The sequence below is a fragment of the Lepus europaeus genome, chromosome 1 (genome assembly GCF_033115175.1).
Source record: "Lepus europaeus isolate LE1 chromosome 1, mLepTim1.pri, whole genome shotgun sequence".
In the NCBI taxonomy this organism is placed as follows: Eukaryota; Metazoa; Chordata; class Mammalia; order Lagomorpha; family Leporidae; genus Lepus; species Lepus europaeus.
The window spans coordinates 145,423,195-145,450,433 of record NC_084827.1 but is presented as its reverse complement, the minus strand read 5'-3'; the positions used below and the strand labels follow the sequence as shown (position 1 = coordinate 145,450,433).

Genomic DNA, 27,239 nt, shown 5'->3' with positions numbered 1-27,239 from the left:
ACGTGTCCGGATATTAAAGATACTTGTGGGCATGACATTTTTACATCAGATGAGTTTGCCACAGGAGATTAAGAGGAAGATGAACATGACTGTACTATGCGTCCATGGAGCAGTCAGGTAGATGGGGAAGCAGACCGAAGCTCAACACTGCAGCTCGGAGATACCGCACAGGAAGTGATGGCTGATGCTGTGTACCGCCCAGCAGGAAGAAGCGCGGGTGGCGAGGGCTCAGGACTGAAGGGCGGACGGGACGGTGAAGACCGGCGTTTAACCACCGAGTGCAGGAAGCTTGCTGTGCCCCAGCGAGCTCTGACAGCTTTCTCAGGGTGACCGGAACGGCCAGAGAAGCACCTGCGGCAGACCCTCGAGGCTCTCTGAACGCGACACGTCTCCAAAGCCACACAGGAGCGGCTGGGCCTGAACGCCTGCGTCTTCCTAGGCTGCACGCAGGAGGGAACAGGACACCAAGGGGCACGTGCCGCGCCTGCGCAGTAGGCCGCACGCGGGAACCGGACTCCAAGGGGCACGTGCGGCGCCTGCGCAGTAGGCCGCACGCGGGACCCAGACACCAAGGGGCACGTGCGGCGCCTGCGCAGTGGCGGGCGGGCGGCGGTTAGGTGCTGCTGACGGGCCTGGGTGGAGGATGGAGCGATGGAGCCGCCCAAAGAGGCGCCGAGGCTTTCCAACACGTTTGAAAACCGCGATGGACGCCTCCATTCTCCGTTCGCTGCCCAGTTTCCACAGAAGAGTGCCCCTGGCTACCCGGATGCCATGCACGTCAGAGGGGCTGAGTATCCTTCGGTCCGTCATGGTCAGGACCATGGCAGGACGGCTTTGCCCAAGGATAAGAACAAGGAGGGCACCGGGTACCGGCTGCTCAACGTGAGTGAGGGTCTGGCAAGGGTGTCCCCTGCAGCATCTGGAGGGGGAGTGGAGGGGGAGGGAGAGTGAGAGCTGACGAGGAGTTTGCTTGTGGGACCTTGGGCAATTCTCAGAATCTCGCTTTGCTCATTGCTAAGACAATAATGAATGCTTACTTAAAGGAGAAGTGAAAGAACAATGTGAACTGTAAAGAGCCAAGTGTCAGTGAGTGTTAGCTACTGTGCTCAACGGCATCCTTGGGATTTCGGTTACGTGGCGAAGGGCTAACCTGCAGAAACGTTAGTTACCCTTCTTTTCCATCCTGAGGTTCCTACATAAGGAACCTGCAGGAGCAGGTGTGCATCATGCTTACAAAGTGAGTAACTGGCCTCCTGAAATGCTTGCCTTTATCACTTTATTCAGTGGTACTGGGGCAGAATGGAGAACTGGAAAAGGAGAATCGAATTGAGACTCGTTTTTTCAAACTTGTTGGGGGGATTGTAAGGAAGGTTTACATCCTTTGTTGGTCTTAAGTTATTAAGAAATAGGATGTATAAAAGTATCAGGAAACAAACGACATTCAAAAAGGTGATGTCCTTCCCTGTAAAATTAAGGAGTTGAATTACCTGGTATCTAAGGTACAACTCTTCCAAAAATTTAGATACTCTTGAGGCATTGTAGTAAATTGAGAGCATAATTGGTATTAGCTACACAGTCATATTAGGAAAAATATCAAAAGTGTGTAAGAGAGATTTAATAGGAAATATAGCCCATAAAAAGTGTTCTGTGTTCTCTTAAGGAATTTGGACTGTATTTTATACAATGGTGAATTCTAGTGTTTGGTATGAGGAGCCCCTTTTAAGGTAAAAAAAAAAAAAGCTACCCACAAAAAAGTAGGCTATCTCTTTACTATCCATTGGGAAAATCTTTAGTGACAAAAGGATACATGTAGACATATTTTTGATGGAATTTTCTCCAGACTTATGTCTTGTTTAGTCCCAATCATGTTGGTTGCCTTGTTAAAATGTAGAGTCCCTGGTCCTCTACCTGAGACCTGAATCAGGGTGGTAGGTGTATGAGAGTGCGCACAAATTTTAAGCTATTTCAGGTGGTTGCTGGAAAGAGTCATGTTTGAGAATCACTCCAGACAGAGCAAAGAGATAGGCATTGATGTAGGGATTGTAGATTGAGGATGTAGGATGGAGAAGCCAGCCAGGAGAGACGGAAGGGTTGGATGAAACTGGTGAAGAAAAAAGGAGCGATAAGTGACTAGAGATCCCAAAGGGATTTTTCTAAAAGGTTTATGCAATGGAAGTTACTAAGGGAATTGGAATGATTAGCTATTATAATGGAAGACAGTGCTTAGGCTGAGGACTAGTGTGCTTTAAGATTTTAATAAATGTGGGTCACACATCTCACACTTCAGTCTGAGTTTGTTGATCCTCCTTAATTCCTTTCAGCAGCTCACTGCAATTCTGCATTTTGGACCTTCATTCTAATGATTCCACCTCTCTAATCATGAAATTTTGTATTCTATTTTGTCACCTCTCAATACTTTTATTACACATATTTTTTGACATATTTGCCAAGTTTGTGCTAACCATGGGAGATCAGTGGTGAACAAGATAGAGCACTTTTCCATAGGAAGCTAACACATTGGGAGGCAGTTCCTGAATATGCTGTGTTCTGAAGGAAATAGGGCACTGTGATCACGAATCCTCGTGGTACAGGGGCAGACAATACTTTAGATGGGGATGAGAGGACCTCTCTGAACAGGTGGCTCTAGGGGAAAACCTGAGGAAAGAGAAGAGGCTGGCTGCTTAAAGAGTTGGAGGGGAGAGCATTGTGAGAACAAATAAGTGCTTCTGCCAAAGAGTGAAGCTTGGAATATTCAAGAAACATAGTGCATGAAAGGAAAAGTGACATGCAGTAGGTTGCCATATCTTTTTGTATGTTTAAACTCCCTGGCCTGAAGCTCTGGCATCCCATATGGGTGCTGGTTCAAGACCTGGCTGCTTTACTTCTGATACAGCTCTCTGCTATGGCCTGGGAAAGCAGTAGAGGAGGACCCAAGTCCTTGGGCCCCTGCACCCGTGTGAGAGATCAGGAAGAAGCTCCTGGCTCCTGGCTTTGGATCGGTGCAGCTCGGGCCATTGCGGCCAATTGGGGAGTGAACCATTGGATGGAAGACCCCTCTCTCTCTCTGCCACTCCTCTCTCTGTGTAACTCTGACTTTCAAATAAATATATATATTTTTTAAAAATAGATTTTTTTGTGAATTATTAGTTGAAATCAATTTGTTGTTGGGTTTTTTTTTAGAGTTTTGAAATTTTTTTTATCTAGTCCAGTGATTTTAAAGTTGTCAGAGAGCCTATATTTAAGAAAATTTGTTAGAATCCTTTTTGTAAATCTAATTGTGTTTTTTGAGAATACAGAACCATGGATGACAGATTTTAAATAGCCATGATTAAAATTATAAAACTCACTAATCAAGAAGAAGAGGCACTTGCTTACTTTATATAGTATTTTAGAAAGCACCTGTATGATTTTATAAACATTTATTTATTTTTTTAAATTAAGATAACCATCATGACATAACAACATAACAAGATCATTAGACTTTTGTAACTTTTAGACAGAGTTAGAGAGAGAGAGAGAGAGAGAGATGGAGGGAGGGAGGGAGAGAGAGAGGTCTTCCATCTGTTGGTTCACTCCCAAATGGCTGCAGTGGTCGGAACTGAGCTGATCTGAAGCCAGGAGCCAGAAGCTTCTTCCAGGTCTCCCACATGGGTGCAGGGGGTCCTCTGCTGCTTTCCCAGGCAGGTTAGCAGGGAGCTGGATTGGAAGTCGGGCAGCTGGGACTCGAATTGGCACTCAAATGGGATGCAGGCTGGGGCTTTAACCCATAGCGCCACGGTGCCAGGCCCTTGCCAGTACTTTTAATATAATCCAAATAGCCTAATTAGTTGTTGTCTTTTCAAGGTGAGAGATACGTTTTTTTATACTTCCAGGGGCCCGACTGGAACTATCAGGGTCCAAAGACATCAAGGCTTTTAGAAGGAAGCAGCTTTTATTTTATGTTGGCTGGCTCAGAAGATTTTCATCCAAATTCTGAGCTGTGAACCAAGGGGGTTGTTTTTATATACCTTCTTACAAACAACTTTTTTTTTTTTTAAGATTTATTTGATTTATGTGAAAGACAGAGTTACAGAGAGAGGTAGAGACAGAGAGATAGATATATAGAGAGAAGTCTCCCATCCACTGGTTCACTCCCCAAATGGCCACAATGGCTGGAGCTGAGCTGATCTAAAGCCAGGAGCCAGGAGCTTCTTCTGGGTCTCCCATGTGGGTGGAGGGGCCCAAGGACTTGGGCCATACTCTGTTGTTTTCCCAGGCCATAGCAGAGAGCTGGATCAGAAGTGGAGCAGCGGGGACTTGAACCAGCGCCCATATGGGATGCTGGTGCCAGGGCTTTAACCCTATGGACCATAGCGCTGGCCCCTGTTTTTTCTTTACATACATTTTGGTTGGATATTTTGGGTACATACATTTTGATTGGATATTTTGCTATAGGATTGCTTACAGTATTGCTACAGAGATGTGCATATGTGTGTATTGATACTGATTAGACAAGCTGTTCCTCCTGGCTCCCCTACCCTTTTTTCTTTTTGGAAAGTCCCTTGCCACATTTACCCTTTAGCCAATTAACCTTAGCACTTTGTTCGGGCAAGCAGATACTAAAACTGTCAAATTCTCTTTCTTTTGTTCTGAGAAGAAGCCTCTGTATAAAATCTGCTCCCACCTCATATTAATTATTTTCTTACTGCTTTATATAGTTGTTTGGTTCCTTTATTCCTGTTACTGTCTTCCATTGTGATTTGATGTTTTTCTGTAGTAACATATTTTGTTACTTTTTATCTTTTGTGGATTTACTTTAGATTTTTGTTTGTAGTTACTATGAGGCTTAAATAAAATGTAGTTATACAATCAATTTTAAGCTTTTAGCAGCTTAATTTTTTTTAAAGATTTATTTATTTACTTGAAAGAGTTACATAGATAGAGGATAGGGAGGGAGGGAGAGAGGAGGAGAGAAAGAGAGAGTGAGAGTGTATGAGAGAGAGAGAGAGAGAGAGAGAGAGAGAGAGAGAGGTCTTCCATCTGCTGGTTCACTCCCCAATTGGCTACAATGGCTGGAGCTGCACCAATCTGAAGCCAGGAGCCAGGAGCTTTTTCTGGGTCTCCCACATGGGTGCAGGGGCCCAAGGACTTGGGCCATCTTCTACTGCTTTCCCAGGCCATTGCAGAGAGCTCCGTCAGAAGTGGAGCAAGCGGGACTCAAACTGGTGCCCATATGGGATGCCAGCACTGCAGGTGGTGGGCTTTACCTGCTTTGCACAGTGCTGGCCCCTAGCAACTTAATTTTGATCACACACAAAACTCTATCCCTTTGTGCCTATTTAATTTTTTATGTAACTATTTATGTCTTTTCGTATTGAGTATCTATTTAATTATTGTAGCAATAAACTATTTTAGTGATGATCTTTTTTCTTTTTTTATTTAATGAAAGTGCTTTTTTTCTTTTAACCTTTATACAAGAGTTATTTATCCTCCATGGTACAGTATTAGATTATTATTAATTTGACTCTATATTTACCTTTACATTTTCGTCTGTTATCGTATGAAATTAGCATCCTTTCATTTCAACTTGAAGAACTCCCTTGTCATTTCTTGTAAGGCAAGGTCTAATGGTCGTGAATTCCCTTGGGTTTTGTTTGTTTGAGAAAGTGTTTCTCCTTCATTTCTGAAGGACAGCTTTATTGGGTGTTTTTTTTTTTCTTCCAGCTTTGAGTGTATCATTCCATTCTCTCCTGGTCTGTAAATAATCCGAGAAATCTTGTGATAACCATGTGAAAGTTCCATTGTATAAATAGGTTCCTTTTGTATTGCTGCTATCAGAATTCTCTCCTTTGATTTTTGACAGTTTTATTATAATGTTCCTCAATGAAGTCATTTTAGGTTAAATCTTTTTTTAAAACGATTTATTTATTTATTTGAAGGGCAGAGTGTCAAGGAGAGAGAGAGACAGAGACAGAGAGACAGACAGACGAACAAAGAGCAATCTTCTAGCCATTGGTTCACTCCCCAATGGGCCACAACTGAAGCCATGAGCCAGGAACTCCATCTGGGTCTCCCACATGCATGGCAGGGGCCCAGGCACTTGCACTATTTTTCCCGGCCTTACAAGGCACATTCGTAGACAGCTGGATCAGAAGTGTAATAGCTGGTATTCGAACTCGTACCTGGTATGGGATGCCAGAATCACAAATGGAAACTTAATCTGTTTCATGATAATACTGCCCCTGGTGTTGGGTGCATAAGTGAAAGGAGAGACAAGCCATGGGAAGTCTTCCTCTGAAGAATGCTGCTGGCTAGTTTCCAGCTTGTCTCTTTTATTGACAAGGATTATATCAGCCATTTGCACAGCGCATGTGTGTGCTCTAACATTACTTGTACCATTACTTGATATTCTTTAGAACATGATTGTTGAGACATTGATGGGGTGCCTTGTGACTTGGTTTATCAGGTAAGTAAATCTGGGAAAGTAGCTTCATGTCCTCATGGGAGCCAATGTTCCCATGAGGATTCAATGCTTTTCGTGATAATAGGTCATTTATTATCTCTAATCAGTTCCTGCGGCCACACCCTGTATTCAGGAGGAGTGTGTCCTCATCTGGGAATGCTTTGGCAGGAGCTGTTCCCACATTCTGTGGCCACACCCTATGTTCAGAAGTGTGTTCTCACCTGAGAGTGCTTTGGCAGAAGCTATGTTCCATACTTCCTATGTTAAATCTTTATAGAGACCAATGAACTTCATCTATTTGGATGTTCATATTTCTCCCCTGATTTGGGAAGTTTTCACCCATTATTTCTTTATTAGGTAAAACCATTTTATTAATGGCCAAAAGAATTTCATTTTGTTTTGATCTGAAAAAGAAAAACCATTAAGCACAGTTCACAAAACATGTTCGCTTTTTAACTACAGTTACAAGAGTTTGAATCTCAGTAGTTGTTCATATGTACTTTTACAAATCATACAATTCTTTTTTTAATTTTTTTAAATTTATTTTTATTTTTATTTTTATTTATTTATTTATTTATTTTTTGACAGGCAGAGTGGACAGTGAGAGAGAGACAGAGAAAAGTCTTCCTTTTTGCTGTTGGTTCACCCTCCAATGGCCGCCGCCATAGGCGCGCTGCAGCCGGCGCACCGCGCTGATCCGATAGCAGGAGCCAGGTGCTTCTCCTGGTCTCCCATGGGGTGCAGGGCCCAAGCACTTGGGCCATCCTCCACTGCACTCCCTGGCCACAGCAGAGAGCTGGCCTGGAAGAGGGGCAGCTGGGACAGGATCGATGCCCCGACCAGGACTAGAACCTGGTGTGCCGGTGCCGCAAGGCAGAGGATTAGCCTAGTGAGCCGCGGTGTCGGCTTTATTTTTATTTTTGACAGGCAGTGTTAGACAGTGAGAGAGAGACAGAGACAGAGAGAAAGGTCTTCCTTCCGTTGGTTCACCCCCCCACCCCCAAATGGCCAATATGGTTGGCGCGCTGCGCTGATCTGAAGCCGGGAGCCAGGTGCCTCCTCCTTGTCTCCCATGTAGGTGCAAGGCCCAAGCACTTGGGCCATCCTCCACTGCCTTCCTGGGCCACAGCTGGCGTGCTGGCGCCGCAGGCAGAAGATAAGCCTAGTGAGCCACGGCGCTGGCCCGAATTCATACAATTCTAGAGACTACTTAAGCTACATTTAGTGTTAACCAAAAGAATAATATCAAATACCTAGACACTTGACTATACTTTTGCAATGGCATTATTTTTTTTATTAACGACATAACAACTATTACCTTATGAATATACTTTACTTTAAAAAACACTTGGATAGTGTCATGTACTATTTCCTCACTCTTCAGAGTATGTATGAAAGTTCTTAGAAGAGTAAACACCTGTTTGTCCTATATGCTATGCCATGAACATGATATAATCAAGTAACCATTGCCCCATCATGAACATGATGATTGAGAAATAATCCTATGATCTTCATGTATTTAGGTTTTTAGGAAGCCAGTTGTTTTTTGCCACATAATGCTTGTGAATGTTCAGATTCTGGGTTTTTTTTTTTTTTTTTTTTGACAGGCAGAGTGGACAGTGAGAGAGAGAGACAGAGAGAAAGGTCTTCCTTTGCCGTTGGTTCACCCTCCAATGGCCGCCGCGGCTGGTGCGCTGCAGCCGGCGCACCACACTGATCCGAAGGCAGGAGACAGGTGCTTCTCCTGGTCTCTCATGCGGGTGCAGGGCCCAAGCACTTGGGCCATCCTCCACTGCACTCCCAGGCCACAGCAGAGAGCTGGCCTGGAAGAGGGGCAACCAGTACAGAATCCAGCACCCCGACCGGGACTAGAACCCGGTGTGCCGGCGCAGCAAGGCAGAGGATTAGCCTATTGAGCCGTGGCACTGGCCCAGATTCTGTTTTAATTCTGACTGTAGGTTACTGTGTTTGTCAGAATGTCTGTGTATCCATGTGAGGGCAAAGACAACAACATATTCTAGAAATACAGTAAAAATAATTTTTTCCAACTGAGTCCAGCTTTTCGATTTCATTTTGTTAATGGGAAGCTCTCTTTAGTCACTACCAAAGCCTTTGGAACACTGTAAATTTGCTTTAGTGGTACGTAAAACAGAAGTCATGCTGTCTTTAGAGAACATCATGACTAAAGGTTGACCCTTTGTTCTTGGTGTATATTTAACATTTTTATCTGTTTAAGGAAATATCCATTTTACCTGTTTTAACTTAAAATCAGCCTGTAGTAATTTTAGATAAAGAAAAACAGTCAGAACCTTTGCATAACAACACTAAAGTTCACTTTCTGGATTTGTAACACAGAAATATACCATGCTAGGTGTCACTAGTGATACTAAATTAAAAATTTACAGAAAGTTCAAAACTTTCTAAATATTGTGGTCCTCATGTTTTAAAACCAGAGTGAAATGTTACATATGATTCTACAAAGAACAAAAATTAACTTCCACTAAATGCTTTAATAATTTTCCTCAGTATTCTCATCTGACTACATTGTCTCCTTCAGCAGTTTGAGCATATGATGATACTTGAAGGTAAACTGAGAGTCCCAGTCATTCAGAATTTCCTGCTATGCAGGAATGACATCAGAGAGGTCATTATACTCACCATTCATTGGTTTCTTATCCAGGCAAAATGTAGCAAGATCCCTGGATGCATCTTTTCTGATAAAGATTCTGGCCTCTTGAGGTCATTGAATTTGTGCTTTGGTCACATTGAATACCTTGCCATCAATAGCCAGGAGAATGTATAGTTCCTGGAAGCTGTCAGAATATCATAGCTCAGCAGGGATGAAGTTGTACTGCTAGAGATGAGATAGTAGGGATGGACCATCATTGTTGTGTAGCTGCTGGCCCCCATTGGTCTCAATGCCTGATCTTTTAGAGCAGAAATACACAGAAACCCAGTGGAAGTAGGTTGAGCAGTGACATACATATCACTGTTCCTGTCACTTACCACCATCCAGCTTGGGTGTATGTTTATGCCATATTCTAGACAGTCATATCTGTGGAACAAAGGATATTCTGGGATGTGCAAAGGTCTATAACTTCTTGCTTTTTCTCCTTAAGCTAGTAATGTCCACTATTTATTTTTAAAAATGTTTTATTTATATGAGGTGAACAAATTTCATGTATTTCATATTTACAGAAGTAACAGCATAACGATACTTGCCACTGCCCCCCATCCATACACCACCCTCCTTTCTTCCCCTTTTTAATGTTGTATTTTAATTTTTGTAATGATTACTTTCAGTTTATTTTATAATCACAAGCTTAATCCTCCACTAAAAGAATTCAACAAGTAGTAAGTAGAAAAACCACTGTTCCTCAAGAGTATAGACAAGGGCTATAAACAATAATCAAATTTCGGAGTGTTGATTTCACTCATATACATTGTTTTGTACTCTGTACACAAATTGGGGAAAGCATATGACATTTGTCTTTTTGGAACTGGCTTATTTTCACTAAGCATAATGATTTCTAGTTGCATTCATTTCATTGCAAAAGACAGCATTTCTTTTTTATAGCTGAATAGCATTCCATAGTGTATATATAGCAATTTATTGGGGTTGATCCGCAAAGGCTGGAGCTGCACTGACCTGAAGCCAGGAGCCAGGAGCTTCTTCCGGGTCTCCCACACAGGTGCAGGGGCCCAAGGACTTGGGCCATCCTCCACTGCTTTCCTAGGCCATAGCAGAGAGCTGGATCGGAGTAGTGGAGTAGCCGGGTCTCAAACTGGTGCCCAGCTATTGTGAATTGAGCTGCAATAAAAATGGGGGTACAAATAACTCTTTCATATGCTGATTTCATTTTGTTTGGATAAATCTCCAGGAATGGAATGGCTGGACCATATGGTAGATATATTTTCAGATTTCTGAGGAGTCTCCATACTGTCTTCCATAATGGTTGTACTAGTTTATATTTCCACCAACAATGGATTAGAGTACCTTTTCCCCCATATCCCCTCCAGCATTTATTTATTTATTTATTTATTTTGATTTTTGGATGTTAGCCATTCTAACTGGGTGAGTTGAAACCTCATTGTAGTTTTTATTTGCATTTCACTGATGGCTTAGTGAATCTGAGCATTTTTCCATGTGTCTGTTGGCCATTTGAATTTCCTCCTATGAAAAATACCTGTTCATGTCCTTTGCCTATTTCTTAACTGGATTGTTTATTTTGTTGTTGAGTTTCTTGAGCTCTTTATAGATTCTGGATATTAATTCTTTATCAGTTGCATGGTTTACAGATATTTTCTCCCATTGTGTTTGTTGCCTCTTCACATTGTTGAGTGCTTCCTTTGGAATACAGAAACTTCTTAGCTTGATGTAATTCCATTTATCTACTTTTTGCCTTTATTGCTTGTGTTTCTGGTGTCTTTTCCAAGAACTCTTTGCCTATGCTGATGTCTTGCAGAGTTTCCCAGATGTTTTTCCTTTAGTAATTTGATTATATCAGGTCATAGATTTAGAGTTTGGTCCATTTTGAGTTGATTTTTGTATGAGGTAAAAGGTAGGTGTAATGTTTTGTACTTCTGCCTGTGTAGATCCAATTTCCCCACACCATTTGAAGAGACTGTTGTTTCTCTAGTATTGATTTTAGCTCATTTGTCAAAGGTTAGTTGATTGTAGAGCATGGATTAATTTCTGGGGTTTCTATTCTGTTCCATTGTTCTATTTTTCTGTGCTAGTACCAGAATATTTTGATTATAACTACCATGTAATATGTCTTGAAGTATGGTATTGTGATGCCTCCAGATTTGTTTTTGTTGTATAAGATTGCTTTAGCTACTTGGGAGTCCATTGTACTTCCATATGAATTTTAGCACTTTTTTATATCTGAGAAGAATGTCATTGGTCTTCTGATTGGGTTTGCATTGGGTCTGTAAATTGAGCTTTCCATGTTTTTGTATCTTTTTCTATTTCTTTTTATTCTGAAGTATTTAAATTTTTCATAGTTATTGTGAATGACACTGGTCTTAGAAGTTCTTTCTCAGCCATGTCATGGGCTCTGTATACAAAGGCTATTGATTTTTATGTGTTAATTTTATGTCCTGCAACTTTACCAAACTCTCATAACTTGGCAGTAGTTCCTTAGTGGAGTCTTTTGGTTCCCCTATATATAGGATCATGTCATCTGTGAACAGGGATACTTTGACTTCTTTCTTTCCAATTTGAATCCCTTTGTTTTCTTTTTCTTGCCTTATGGCTCTGGCTAAAATTTCCAGAGTGATATTGTATAGCAATGGTGAGAGTGGGCATCGTTGTCTGGTTCCAGATCTTAGTGGAAGTGCTTCCAACTTTTCCTCATTCAGTGTAATGCTGACTGTAGCTTTGTCATAGCCGTGATTGTATTGAGGAATGTTCCTTCTCTACCTAAGTTACTTAAGATTTTTTTTTCTTTTATCATGAAAGGATGTTGTATTTTATCAAATGCCTTTTCTGCATCTATTGAGATAATCATGTGGTTATTTTTAAAAATTTATTTTATTTATTTGAAAGTGAGAGTTGCACAGAGAGAGAAGAGGCAGATAGAGAGAGGTCCTCCATCCACTGGTTTACTCCCCAAATGGCTGCAATGGCCAGAGCTACATCGATCTGAAGCCAGGAGCTAGGAGCTTCTTCCAGGTCTCCCACGCAGGTGCAGGGGCCCAAGGACTTGGGCCACCCTCCACTGCTTTCCCAGGCTACAGCGGAGAGCTGGATTGGAAGTGGAGCAGCCGGGTCTCGAACTGGTGCCCACATGGGATGCTGGTGCCTCAGGCCAGGGAGTTAACCCACTGCGCCACAGCGCCAGCCCCATCATGTGGTTTTTATTCTTCAGTTTGTTAATGTGACATCACATTTATTGATTTGTGTATGTTGAATCATCCCTGCATACCAGAGATAAATCCCTCTTGGTCTGGGTGAATGATCAGTTTTGTTTGGAAACAACTTTCATTACAATTTTATTGAGGATTTTTACATCTGTGTTCATAAGTGATATGAAAGAGTTCTACTGTTCTCTTTCTTTGTTGTATCTTTTTCTGGTTTTGGAACTCAGGTGATGCTGGCCTCGTAGAAGGAGTTTGGGAAGATTCCCTCCCTTTCAATTGTTTTGAATAGTTTGAGAATTGGAATTTTTTTGTCTTTATAACTTTGGTAGAATTCAGCAGTGAAGTCATCCAGACTTGGTGGGAGGGCCTTTATTAATGATTAAATCTCTGTCTCGATTATTGGTCTGTTTAGTTTTTCTGTGTCTTCATGACTCGATTTTGGTAGATTGTATGTGTCCAGAAATCTATACATTTCTTCTAGATTTTCCAATTTGTTGGCATGTAGCTGTTTGTACTAATTTCTGATTTTTTTATTTCTATGATATCTGTGGTTACATTTCCTCTTTCATCTCTGATTTTATTAATTTGGATCTTTGCCTTTTCATTTTGGTTAGTTTAGCCAATGGTGTATCAATTTTGTTTACTATTTCAAAAAAACCAGCTCTTCGTTTTGATCTTTTGTGTTTTTTTGTTTCCATTTTGTTTAAGTATTCTCTAATTTTAATTATTTCTTTCCTCCTACTAATTTGGGGTTTGGTTTGTTCTTATTTTTCTAAGTCCTTGAGATACATTGTTAGATTGTTTATTTGATGCCTTTCCAATTTCTTGATATAGGCACAGTTGCTATAAACTTCTCTCTTAACACTGCTTTTGCTGTATGCCATAAGTTTTGATATGTTGCATTGTCATCTTCATTCATTTACAGGAATTTTTTAATTTCCTTTTTTGATTTCTCCTATGACCCTCTATTCATTCAGAAGTATGTTGTTCAATTTCCATGTGTTTGCCTATTTCCTAGAGTTTCTTAAGTTGTGAATTTCTAGCTTCATTCCATTGTGGTCAGAAAAGTTACATGGTATGATTTCACTTTTTTTTTTAATTTGTTGAGAGTTGCCTTGTGGCCTAGCATATAGTCTATCATAGAGAAAGTTTCAGGCACTGTTGAGAAGAATGTGTTATGCAGCTGTGGGATGCAATGTTCTGTAGATATTAATTAGGTCCATTGTGTAGATTAGCTCTGTTGTTTCTTTGTTGGTTTTCTTTGTTGATTTTTTTTTAGTTTATCTGTCCATTGCTGAAAGTTGGGTGTTAAAGTCCCCTATTGTTATTGTATTGGAGTCTGTGTCCCCCTTTAGATCTATCAACATTTGTTTTAAATATCCAGGCACCATGACTTGTGGTGCATACACATTTACTATAGTCACGTCTTCCTGTTGAGTTGATCCCTAATCATTACCTAATGTTCTTCATTGTCTCTTAACAGTTTGTGTGTTAAAGTCTATTTTGTCTGATACTAAGATACTATTCCTGCTATTTTTTGCTTTCCATTACCGTGGAATATCTTTTTCTGTCCTTTCAGTCTGTGTATATCTTTGTTGGTGAAGTGTCTTTCTTGCAGGCTGCAAATAGGTGGGTTTTGTTTCTAATTCATTCAGCCAGTCTTTTAATTGGATAGTTTAGGTCATTTACATTCAAGGTTATTATATAAGTAATGACTTGGTCCTGCCATTTCCTCATAAGTATTCCTATTGTTTGCTTTGGATTTCCTTTCTGTGTTTACTAGGAGATTTTCTACCTTCACATTCTTTCATAATTATGACTGTCTTTCTGTTTCTATATGCAGTACCTCTTTAAGTATCATTTGTAAGGCTGGACGAATGGTGACAAATTCTTTGAATTTCTGTTTGTTTTGGAAAGTTTGTATTTTACCTTCATTTTTTAATGAGAGCTTTTCAGGGTATAGTGTTCTTGATTGACAGGTTTTTTTTAAAAAAAGATTTATTAATTTATTTGAAAGGCAGAGTTACAGAGAGGCAGAGGCACACACACGCACACACAGAGAGAGAGAGAGAGAGAGAGAGAGAGAGGTCTTCCATCCATTAGATCACTCCCCAAATGGTTGCAATGGCCAGACCCGGGCTGATCTGAAGCCAGGAGCTAGGAGCTTCTTCCGGGTCTCCGATGTGAGTGCAAGGGCCCACGTACTTAGGCCATCTTCTGCTTTCCCAGGCCATAGTAGAGAGCTGGATTGGAAGTGGAGCAGCTGGGATTTGAACCAGTGCCCATATGGATGCCAGCACTGCAGGTGGTGGCTTTACCCACTACGCCACAGCTGCCAGCCCCAGACAGTTTTATATGTCAATTCTCCTAGACTGTAAGGGTTCTGATGAGAAGTCAGCTTGAGTCTAATTGGAGATCCTCTGAGGGCAATCTGTTGTTTCTCTCCTGCACATTTTGGAATTGTATACTTTTTACTGTTGAAAGTTTAATTATAATATGTTGTTGTGAAGAACTTTTCTGGTCGTGTCTATTAGAGGTTCTATGTGCCTCCCATACTTGGATGTCCCTTTCTTTCTCCAAATTGGGGAAATTTTCTGTTATTTTTTCAGTAAAAAGGCCTTCTAATCCTTATTTCTTTCCACACCTTCAGAACTCCTAGAACCTGTATGTTGGCTCCTTTGAAAGTATCCTGTAGATTCCCAACAGTGTTTTTTAGTTTTCCTATTTCTTCTTCTTGTGTTTGGTCTATGTAATTTACTGTGCTTTGCCTTCTAAGTCAGATATTCTTTCTTCTGCCTCACCAATTCTGTTGTTAAGGCTTTCCACTGAATTTTAAATTTTTATATTGAATTCTTCATTTCTAAGATTTAATTTTGCTTTCTCTCCAAGATCTCAATTCCATGGTAGGAATTTTTTGCTATTATTTCACTAAATAGGGCTTCTAACCCATTCTTTATTTCCATACATTCAGGAACTCCTAAGACCTGTATGTTAGGTCATTTGATAGTATTCCATAAATCTTGAACACTATTTTCGGATTTTCTAATTTTTTCTTCTTTGTTTTTTGCCTGAGGTATTTTCAAAGATTGTCTTTGAGCTTGTATATTCTCACTTCTGCCTCACCATATCTGTTGTTAAAACTTTCCACTTTATTTTTTATTTGACATATTAGATTCTTCATTTCTAACATTTCAGTTTGATTTCTCTTCAATATCTCTATCTCCCAGTAAAATGTTTCATTTGTGTTGTGTATGGATTTCTTTAACTCATTAATTTGCTTCTCATTGTTTTTGAACAACCTTATGGTCATCATGCTTTTGAATTCCTTTTCAGGCATTTCATTAATCTCTCTGCCTTCACATTTTAATATTGAAATGTTGTTGCATTCCTTTGGAGGAGTTATATTGTCTTCCTTGTTCTTGTTTCTTGTATTTCTACACTGATTTTTAGGCATTTGTGGAACCACTTGTTGGTTTTCTCTCTGATGCCTTTTATTTTTGAAACATGCCTCTGTGGCTTAGTGGAGTATCTGCTTCTTCAGTGGATATTCTGAGGTTTGTGCTGGGTAAGGCCTGGGAGCTCCTATCAGTGCTCAAGAGTGGCTCAAGAGTCCAGGGAGACACCTAAGTTGGGTGTGGTAGATTTCCTCTATTGTCAGCTGGAAGGAGAGGGTATGATCACATCAGCTGCTATGATTACTGCCTCAGTTCCTCTCTGCTGAGGTGATCCATGCCTGGGATGAACCCATAATGGCTACATATCCTACCCATGCAGGCACATGAGCCATACAAAGAATCTGTGTGGTCCTCAGTGTGAGCACAAAACCCTTTGCAATGACCCATCTCTAGCACTCAGGGAACTCTGAGCCTCTGAAGCTAGACACAGTGGTTGCCCAAAGACCTGTCTACACCGCATCCCCTATCATGCACAGAATTCCCGCAGTCATAGCATGCAAGGCTCCCACTGTCACAGGGAGCAGATGATCCACTTTCAACCCTGTGAACCAGCTCACAGGTCTTCCCAGAGTCTACTGCCTCTCAGAGTTCTGCCTTGGCAGTTTGTCTGTGGTTGCCCATGATAGAATGAGGAGAGGGGAGCACCTCACAGGCTTATGTGGGCACCACACCCCTTGTCCACCTCCCAGGCCAGACTCAAAGTCAGTGGGACCACAGATTTATCCCTTAGATAAAATCCCCTAGTTGTACTTGCGTGAGCCACGGTAGCCTGCACTCATCTTACTAAAATGGTGCCTCCTCCCTACTACTTGCTGGGAGCCCTTGGGGGTGGCAGTGGGGAGAGATGAAGCAAGCAGTGTGCTCTCTCTTCTCAGGTTTAGATGGCACCCTGCCCCCACTAGTGCTCTAGACTGAAGTAAAAGTGTGGACTGTTAGGTTCTCCCTCAGGCAGTTATCAGCAACGACATGGGTTGCTGCAGTCTCCTCTCACTTCTCTCTAAGAAACTGATATCTCCTGATGTTGATGCTGATAGATTGGAGCTGAGGTGCACTGTCTGACATTTCACTGCTGAGTGCAGTACTCTGTGGGAGTGGGGGAGGGGAAGGAAGCAAGGCAGCTTCCTGCTTCAAGCCTGGTGGTTGCTCAGACACCATTCAGCTCCCCAGGCTGAAATAAAAGTCAGTGGTTGACTGTGGAATTCCCTGTCAGCTAAAACTGAGCGGCAGGGCACGCAGCCATTGCTTCCTGCCTTGGTGTGTTATGGTAGCTGCTCACAGCCGGCAGTTGACTGTGCCACATGACTGACTGCAGTGATCTCTCTGTCTTCTCTCCTCTTGTTCCACAAAATCTTGGTTGTTTTTCACTTCTTCATCAAAAATTTCTATCACTCAGAACCCTGGAAATGTGGTCCTTTGTTCTTTTCATATCCCAGAGCAGATGAAATTACTGTGTCTACATCCTTTTCAGCCATCTTGGAAGCCACATTATTTATTTATTTATTTATTTATTTGAGAGTCAGAGTTACAGACAGAGAGAGGGAGAGACAGAGAAAGGTCTTTCATCTGCTGGTTCACTCCCCAAATGACTGCAAGGGCCAAAGCTGGGCTGATCTGAAACCAGGAGCTTCTTCCAGGTCTCCCATGTGGGTGCAGGGGCCCAAGCACTTTGGTCATCTTCCACTGCTTTCCCAGGCCATTAGCAGAGAGCTGGATCAGAAGAGGAGCAGCCAGAACACTAACTGGTGCTCACATGGGATGCCAGCACTGTAAGTAGAAGCTGGCTTCAAGCCCCATCACTTCTTTGAATAGGCTCTCTGCTCCTTTCCAGGATTTCTCAATAGGTGAATATTATTTCTCTTGAAGATGTCCCATAAGTCACATAGGTTTTCCTTCCTCTTTTTCATTCTTTTTCTCTGTCCGGAAAATATGAAATGACTTGTCTTTGAGTTCAGAGATTCTTTTTTCTCCTGTATCAAATCTGTTGATGGTGTTATATTCTTTAATTATATTTCTTGTATTCTTCAGCTCCAGAAATTTTGTTTAGTTCTTTTTTATACTTTCTCTGTATTGAACTTTCATTTTATTTAGATATTGTTTTCTTGATTTTATTTTTTAAACTTTTATTTAATAAATATATATTTCCAAAGTACAACTTTTGGATTATAGCAGCTTTTCCCCCATAACCTCCCTCCCACCCACAACCATCCCATCTCCCACTCCCTCTCCCATCCCATTCACATCAAGATTCATTTTCAATTATCTTTATATACAGAAGATCAACTTAGTATATACTAAGTAAAGATGTCAACAGTTTTCACCCACACAGAAACACGAAATATAAAGTACTGTTTGAGTACTAGTTATACCGTCAGTTCACATAGTACAACACATTAAGAACAGAGATCCTACATGGGGAGTAAGTGCACAGTGACTTCTGTTGTTGATTTAACAATTGAAACTCTTATTTATGACGTCAGTAATCACCCAAGGCTCTTGTCATGAACTGCCAAGGCTATGGAAGCCTCTTGAGTTTACAAACTCTGACCTTATTTAGACAAGGTCATACTCAAAGTGGAAGTTCTCTCCTCCCTTCAGAGAAAGGTACCTCCTTCTTTGATGGCCCGTTCTTTCTGCTGGGATCTCACTCGTGGAGATCTTTCATTTAGGTCATTTTTTTTTTTTTGCCAGTGTCTTGTCGTTCCATTCCTGAAATACTCTCATGGGCTTTTTAGCAAGATCCGAATGCCTTAAGGGCTGATTCTGAGGCCATAGTGCTGTTTCAGACATCTGCCATTCTGTGAGTCTGCTGTGTATGCTACTTCCCATGTTGGATTGTTCTGCTCATGCTCAGTTGGACTTACCCCTAATGGTAGAGTTAGAAACGTGCCAGGGAATTCCAATTCAATCCCATCAAGGTGGCATGCACCAATGCCATCTCACTAGTCAAAGTGATCAGTTTCAGTTCATAATTGATCATAATGATAGGATTAAGTGTCAAAGGGATCACATAAACAAGACTAGTGTCTGCTAATACTAACTGATAGAATTGATCTTATTTTATTGAGTTGTCTATTAGTTCATGAGGCCTCTTTAAATTAATAAATTAGAATTCCTTGTCCAGTAGTTTAAATCTCCATTTCTTTGGGGTTAGTTACTGGAAATTATTTTGCTTCTTTGGCGATGTCATTTTTCCCTAATTTTTTGTTTGTTTCTTATAGCCTTATTTTGATGTCTGCACATTTGGTGGAGTAATAAATCTTCCATGTACTTGTTGGGAAAAACCTTCACTTGTGGGTGGATTGAGGGTGCTGGCTTGGTAGTTCCAGTTCTGGAGAAGACCTTGTGACACAGTCTCCATGCAGCTCCATTGGCTAAGACTAGTGTTGGCAGATTGCAGGATCCCTAATAGCCAACGTTGCCTGTACTAGCAGTGGCATTGGGGGATGTTGGGGTGTTTTGGGCAAAGGCTTTTTGGAACCTCCTGATTCTTTTGCACTTGTGGAGAATGTTTTGTCCAAAAGACCCCTACAGTGCAGCTGATAAACTTTATGGTGGTAATGGTAATGGCACTGATGTCTAATAAACAGGCACCGATGGAGCAGCAATAGAGCCAGGGTCTAGAGTACGGTTACTTACAGAGTGAGATTTAGAGTACAGGCACTGGTTAGCTCCAGCAGCCTTGGAGCTGGGCCTGGAGACCAGGTGTGCACCGAGTGGCCACAGGGCCAGAGTTTGGAGTGTCAGTATGCATGAGGCAGCTGTGCAACTGGGGCCTGAAGTATGGACTCACACAGAACAGTGATGCCTTGGGGTCTGGAGCATATTTGTGGTTTGGTGATGCGGGCCAGCCGCACCTGTTGAATGGAACCTGAAGGAGGGAGTGGGAATGAAAGAGGGACAAGGGCGCAGAGAATGGAGCCAAGACAAAAGTTTGATCAAGGCTCGTTTATTCCAGTGTCTCAGAGATATTTATGCATAACCAGCTGCAACTCAAGGCAACTCAGAAGTTAACAACACATGCAAGCAACTTATCGGGCTTTCTGCAACACAGTCATAACATAGTTAATTTTAGCAGAGTGTTCTTGTTTGATCATTCTCCTTCAACTTGGGAGTACGGGACTTTCTCATCCCAGGAATTCCACAAGCCAAGATTGACCTTGACTTGTCTATGACTTGTTTATGGGCTGCCTACATCTCCCCCTTTTTTATTTAATTGAGAATGGCCTCTGTCTTAGGTTGCCCTCAGTCATCTCTGACCTTACCCATCATCGGTAACTCTGGCAGCTTGGCCTAGAGCCCTGTCTTAGGTTGGTACAGGATGCTGAGAGTCTTACCCGTCATTGAGTACCATTCCAGCTTGACATTAGGTGAGAGATGAAACATACAGCTGGAAATCTTGTAAGCACTATGATAGCTATATTCTATAAATTTTATTATATCAATTTTCATTTATATTCAGCTTATAATTGTTTCTGATTTCCATTGTTTTTCTCTAGCAATTTCATGAATTATTTAGAAATTTGTTTTTAATATCCAAAATTTGTGTCTCCCAAATTTCCTTTTGTTCTTAATTTCTTATTTATTTTGTCAAAGTAGAAGGACATAATTTGTATGATTTCAGTTCTTTAAAATTTATTGAGAATAGTTGTACAGTCTAGAATATGGCATATCCTACAGAATATCACATGTGCATTGCTGCTTTGTGTCCAATGAAATTCACTCATGATATTGTGTGGAAGTATAGTTCATTCATTTTCCTTGCTTTATGACATGTCATAATATGAATATGTTTCATTTTATTCATTCAGTCTATTATTAATGGATATTTGACTTGTTTCTAGAGTTTAGCTCTGGTGAGTAATGCAGCAATGAACATTCCTTTTGTTGTTCAATGATGATTACATTGTGTTATAAAAGATGGCATTTATTTGGTAACTTAGAATTACAATTCAGTGAGTATAGATTCTAGTAGAAACTAGAATGTATCCAAATAGTCTCTTTTCAAAGGTTAAAACAATGAAGTTTAAATGAGTTGCATAGGTTGTTTGTCAAGGATTTTGAGGAAGAACTTACATTTTAGCTAATAGGTTTAGCATAGACCAGCTCAGACCATATCATTGTTACAGGACAGAGTGTAGTTTATACAATCCTTAGGATGACCCTTCTCAGCAAATAACTTCCTTTTGGAATGAGACCAAGTTCTTAGAGAGTTAACCACAGCACAAGATGGAGTTTAGCTCACAAAACGGAATCACTTCTCTCAACTTTTTTTCATATTTTACATTTCTTTTGATATGCTTATGCATATTTCTAGTAGAAATATAGCTAGGAATTGAATCCTTATGTCATAATTATGTATTGTTCAACTTAAGTACATAGTACCAAACATTTTTCATACAGAATATATTAATTAGGGCCAGCATTGTGGTACAGTGGATAAAGCCAGTGCCTGCAGTGCTGGCATCCCATATGGGCTCTGGTTCAAGTCCTGGCTGCCCTACTTACAGTCCAGCTCTCTGCTATGGCTTGGGAAAGCAGTAGAAGATGGCCCAAGTCCTTGGGTCCCTGCACCCATGTGGGAGATCCAGGTGAAGCTCCTGGCTACTGGCATCTGGCTTCAGATCAGCCCAGCTCCAGCCGTTGAAGCCATTTGGGGAGTGAACCAGCAGATGGAAGACACACACTCTCTCTCCCTCTCCCTTACCTTCTCCCTCTCCCTCTCTCTCCTTACCTCTTCCTTCCTCTCTTCCTCCCTCCCTCCCTCCCTCCCTCACTCCCTCTCTGCCTCTCTGTAACTCTGCCTTTTGAGTAAATAAATAAATATTTAAAAAATATATAAATATATTAATTATATTTGCATTAAGGTATTAATGCAAGGAATTAAGAGTTTCCATTACTCCACATCCTTGCCAGTTGGTATTGTCAATTTCTTTATTTTTAACAATGTGATAGAGAGAGGGGAATGTATAATGCTGTCTCCTTATGGTGTTAACTTTTATTTCCTGTGACTAATGAGGGGGAGCTCCTTTCATTTGTTTAATAACCTTGATAGAAATTCTCCTGTGAAGTGCCTCTTTAGGTCTGTTTCCTATTTTTATCCTGATTTTTATGCCTTTTTACTATTGATTTATATAAACTTGTATGTATATACATTCATTCCAGATATAGTATGTCTTGTCAGTTATCCTATATGTGTTGTATGTGGGCTAGTGGATTTCCAAAGAAAACTGTGGAATGGAGGAGAGTGGGTTCCATAAGTCATGGGGAATAATGCAAACAATGTAGGTGATTACAGGAGCTTCTATTCAAGGTAAGGCCAAAGGTGACAGTTGAAAGGCACAATGGAATTAATTGAAGGCAAAATTCTCTGCAGGTTCAGGAAAAATTCTAGGTGGTATCAGAAGGCTTTATGAGACTATTGATTAGAACATTTGCTCAAGGTTATGATAGAAATTTGGCAGGCTTGTCTTACAGTATTGCTGCTAGTGATGAGAGCTCTGGTCAGATGATTAAGGAAAAGTAAAAACGTAGCAATATATGGGAGGAGGTAATATTTTTTCCAGGTTGTTAAGGAATCAGTTACTAGGTTGTTAAAGAGTATCAGTATAAAGCTTCAGTATTCTAACAGTATTTTTTAATTTCTAAATTATTTTGTGTTTTTGAAATTCTCATTCCAAAATTATCAAAACATTATAAGGGGAATTAGATTAAGATGGCAGAGTAGGAGGGAGCTGGCTGCTCGAGTCTAGAAGAATATAGTTTATAAAAAGTGGAAAGGGTGCGGTCTCAGGGAAGAGTTAGGGAGAAAACAGCAGAGGAAACTCTACACAGATTGGGGGAACACAGTGGACCTATGTAGAGGGCGAGGTTGTGAACAACTTGGGCGACTTGGGACCCCAGCAGCTGAGAGCCTCTGCAACAGCATTGGAGAGTGAGGTGAAACCAGTTGTAGCAACCCAAACCACTGGAAAAAATCTGCAAATTGGAGCTCAGTGGGGGATAATGTACCTGCCAAACTAGAGGAGAAAAAACAAAGGGGGCAGCACATTTTCTCTCTCTGATCATCCTGCAAAGGCATCCTGTAACAAGCTGACAGAGAGCAGGTGCCATTTTGGATATATGTAAAAGCTGTGCCAGCTTATGTCGGCACCCAGCGAGGAGCCAAGTAGAGACTCCTGTATCTGGTAGGGAGAACAGACATGGAGCTGGGTACTTGGGACTGTGAGAGGCTTGTGTGCTGGGACTGTAAAAACACTGAGGCTGCATGGGAAGACTTGGGTGTAGCTGGGGTATTGGGCAGGCACTGTGGGAGGCTCTACAAGATCATGTCTTCCTGGTTACCTGGAGAGGGACATTGCTGGGGAATCTCAGTTTATACTGAGGATTGCATAGAACCTTTGTGTGGTCCTTGTGGCGGAGTGGAGGAATAATATACTCATTGGAGCTAGTGCCCAGGCACTGGTCTCCTTTGAGGAGAGGAGCTCAGCTGAGGCTTATGCCAACAGACAAGAAGAAACCTCTCCTCTGATTAAAAAAAAAGATATTTACCATGCCCAAACTGGGTGTGTCACCTCAGACACACTCTCCACTCTATAGCACTGAACAGAGGTCTCTGGCCACACCCACCACATGCCTCTAGGTATTCCCTGAAAGCAGATACTCCACTAATCCACTCAGACATAGTCCAAAGATAAAAGCTGCCATGGGGAAAAAACAGAGAAGCCAATGAGTATCTCCATAAATGCCGAATAACAAATACACCAATTGAAGAAACAATAATAACGAAGACAACAAGAACACAACAATTCAATGCTAGATTGTGAAGATGATGAGACTGAAGAAATGTCAGAAATGGAATTCAAAAAATTGATCATAGGATTACTTAGAAGTAATCAGAAGCAAATGCATGAACTAATGAAATCCATATATAACATGAAAGAAAATTTCCCCCCACAAAATTGAGATCTTAAAGAGAAATAAAAATGAAATCTTGGAAATGAAGAATTCAATAGACAAATAAAAAATGCAGTGGAGGGCCTTAAAAACAGAATTAGTGAAGCAGAAGAAAGAATATCTGACTTAGAATACAAAGCACAGGGGCTGGTGCCATTGCTCACTTGGCTAACCCTCCGCTTGCAGCACCGGCACCCCATTTCTAGTCCTGGTTGGGGCACTGGATTCTGTCCCGGTTGCTCCCCTTCCAGACAAGCTCTCTGCTGTGGCCCGGGAAGGCAGTGAAGGATGGCCCAAGTGCTTGGGCTCTACACCCGTATGGGAGACCAGGAGGAAGCACCTGGCTCCTGCCATTGGATCAGCGCAGTGCTCTGGCTGTAGCAGCCATTTGGGGAGTGAACCAACAGAAAAGGAAGACCTTTCTCTAACTCTCTCTCTCTCTCTCTCCCTCTCTCCCTCTCTCTCTCTCTCTCTCTCCCTCTCTCACTGTCTAAATCTGCCTGTCCAAAAAAAAAAAAAAACCAAACAAACAAAAAAGAATACAAAGCATAGGAAATTATATAGTGAGACTAAACAGAAGAAGAAGAAATTAGAAAGCAGGAGAGTGGCAAGATGGTGGAATAGGAAGGGAGCACACTGATAGTCTGGGAAGAGACAGTTTAATAAAAGTGGAGATACTGAAGGTTCAAGGAAGAGTAGGGGAAGAAACAGCAGAGGAAACTCTTCCAGAACTAGTGATTCATGGTGGACATGCGTGGAGGGCGTGGGAGCCCACAGCTCGGGAAACCAGCAGCAGAATCAATGCACCAGCGCTGGAATGCGAGGTGAGCTGAACCTCAATAGCCCGAGACACTAGCGGGAGAGTGGAAAGAGAAGACTAGAGGGAACAAGGCTTGAAACCTGATGGGGAAAAGTTCACCAGGCTAACTAGAAGAGAGAGGAAAAAAAAAGGGACCAGTATGGACATGAGTTTCTCTCCACTCACCTCTCAAAAGGTGAGCAAGACAAAGAGCAAGCACCATTTTGGACATACGTAATAAGCGGTGTGAACTCAGGACTGCACCTGCCCTCAGCCAAGCAGAAAAAGCTGACTGGGCAGTGGGGGTTGGGGTGGTGGTGGTGGTGGTGGTGGTGAAATAACAGGAGATTAGGACCTAGTGAATGTGTGGTGCTAATGAACTGAGACTGTGAAAAAAGAGACAGTGGGGGAGAGAACTAATGGAATTCACATGAGTACTCTCCAGAGACGCTATAATTCCGTAACCTTTGCAACCCTGAGGTAGACTGCAGGAGAATTTGAGCCCACACTGAGGGCAGCACAGATTTCCTGTGAGGTCCTTGGGAAAGAGCTTCCGACCTCTGGCTCCTGTGGGTATATCATTCACCTGATAACTACCTTCAATTCTGCTCAGCTGTGTGGAATTACTTCCCATCGGAATAAAAAAAAAAAGAGAGAGAGAGAGAGAGAGAGAGATTTACCACGCCTAACCTGGGAGTGTCACCTTTGGCACCCTCTTAACCCTGAGGAACCAAACAGAGCTCTCAGGCCACACCCATCTCAAGCCTCTAAGGCTCCATCGAAAGCAGACAGTTCACTTAATACACTCACAGTATAACAAGAAAAAAACACCACAGTGAGAGAAGAAGAATCCAAAGAATATCTCCACAATGCCAAGCAACAAACACAGAAACTGAGGAAAAAAGAACAAGGAAGACATTATGACACCCCCAAATGAACAAGACACACCAAGCCAAGATTATGAAGATGATGAGATGGAAGAAATGCAAGATACAGGTTTCAAAAAATTTATGTTAAGATCATTTAGAAGTTTTCAGAAACAAATGCTTGAGCTACGGAAATCCTTACTGGACAGGATAGAAAATCTCATTCGTGAAAATGAAATCTTAAGGAAGAATCAAAATGAAATGCAGAAACTAGTAGAACAGGAAAGTATGATAGTGAAGAGTATTCAAAATGAAATGAAGAACTCAATAGATCAAATGACAAACACATTAGAGAGCCTTATAAACAGAGTCAGTGAAACAGAAGAGAGAATATCGGACTTAGAAGACAGAGAACAGGAAAGTATACAAACCAAAGAAAAGAAGAAGAAATTAGAAATCTAAAACATATTGTTGGGAATCTACAGGATACAATTAAAAACCCCAACATTCGGGTTCTAGGAGTTCCTGAAGGCATGGAGAGGGAGAAAGGATTAGAAGGCCTTTTTAGTGAGATACTTGGAGAGAACTTCCCGGGTTGGAGAAGGACAGAGACATCCTAGTACAGGAAGCTCATAGAACCCCTAGTGAACATGACCAAACTCACCACAGTGAAACATAAAGAAAAGACCCTAAAATGTGCAAGAGAGAAACGTCAGATTACTCTCAGAGGATCTCCAACTAGACTCACAGCTGACTTCTCATCAGAAACCCTACAAGCTAGGAGGGAATGGTGAGACATAGCCCAGGTACTAAGAGAGAAAAACTGCCAGCCCAGAATACTATATCCTGCAAAGCTCTCATTTGTGAATGAAGGTGAAATAAAGACCTTTCATAGCAAACAGAAACTGAAAGAATTTGTCGCCAGTCATCCAGCCCTGCAAAAGATGCTTAAAGATGTGTCACACACAGAAACACAGAAACATGGTCACCAATATGAAAGAAGGTAAAGGAAGGAAACCTCACAGCAAAAGATCACAGGAAACTCAAAGCATATATTAGAAAATATCTTTGGCAAATGGCAGGGCAAAGTTACTCCTTCTCAATAGTCACATTGAACGTTAATGGCCTGAACTGTCCAGTTAAAAGACACCAATTGGCTGATTGGGTTAAGGAACAAAACCCATCTATTTGCTGCTTACAAGAAACTCATATTTCCAACCAAGATGCATACAGACTGAAAGTGAAAGGCTGGAAAAAGATAAACCATGCCAACAGAAATGAAAAAAGAGTGGGCGTAGCCATCTTAATATTGGACAACATAAACTTTACCACAAAAACTGTAAGGAGAGTCAAAGAGGGGCACTATATAATGATTAAGGGATCCATTCAACAGAAGACACAACGATTATCAATGCATATGCACCTAATTACAGAAACCGGTTTATTTAAAAGATTTGTTAAGGGACTTAAAGAGAGACTTAGACTCCAATACAATAGTTCTGGGGGACTTCAGTACTCCACTCTCAGAAATAGACAGATCAAACGGACAGAAGATCAACAAGGATACAGTAGATTTAAACAACACTATAGCCCAAATGGATCTAACAGATATCCACAGAACTTTTCATCCTACACATAAAGAATTTACATTCTTCTCAGCAGTACATGGAACCTTCTCTAGGATTGACCACATACTCAGCCATAAAGCAAGTCTCAGCAAATTCAAAAGAATTAAAATCATACCATGCAGCTTCTCAGACCATAGAGGAATGAAGCTGGAAATTAGCAACTCAGGGATGCCTAGAGCATATGCAAACACATGGAGGTTGAACAACATGCTCCTGAATGAACAATGGGTC

General features: G+C 41.3%; 1 protein-coding gene across 1 annotated transcript in view; it reads left to right on the top strand.

Annotated features, from left to right (window-relative positions):
* The first annotated feature begins 651 nt into the window (after window positions 1-651).
* The window catches only part of C2CD6 (C2 calcium dependent domain containing 6), a 203,402-nt gene continuing 176,814 nt past the window's right edge, over window positions 652-27,239 (top strand). Inside the window, exon 1 of the mRNA XM_062196818.1 lies at window positions 652-882. Coding sequence (XP_062052802.1) covers window positions 652-882 — 231 coding nt within the window. The remainder of the gene's footprint in view (window positions 883-27,239) is intronic.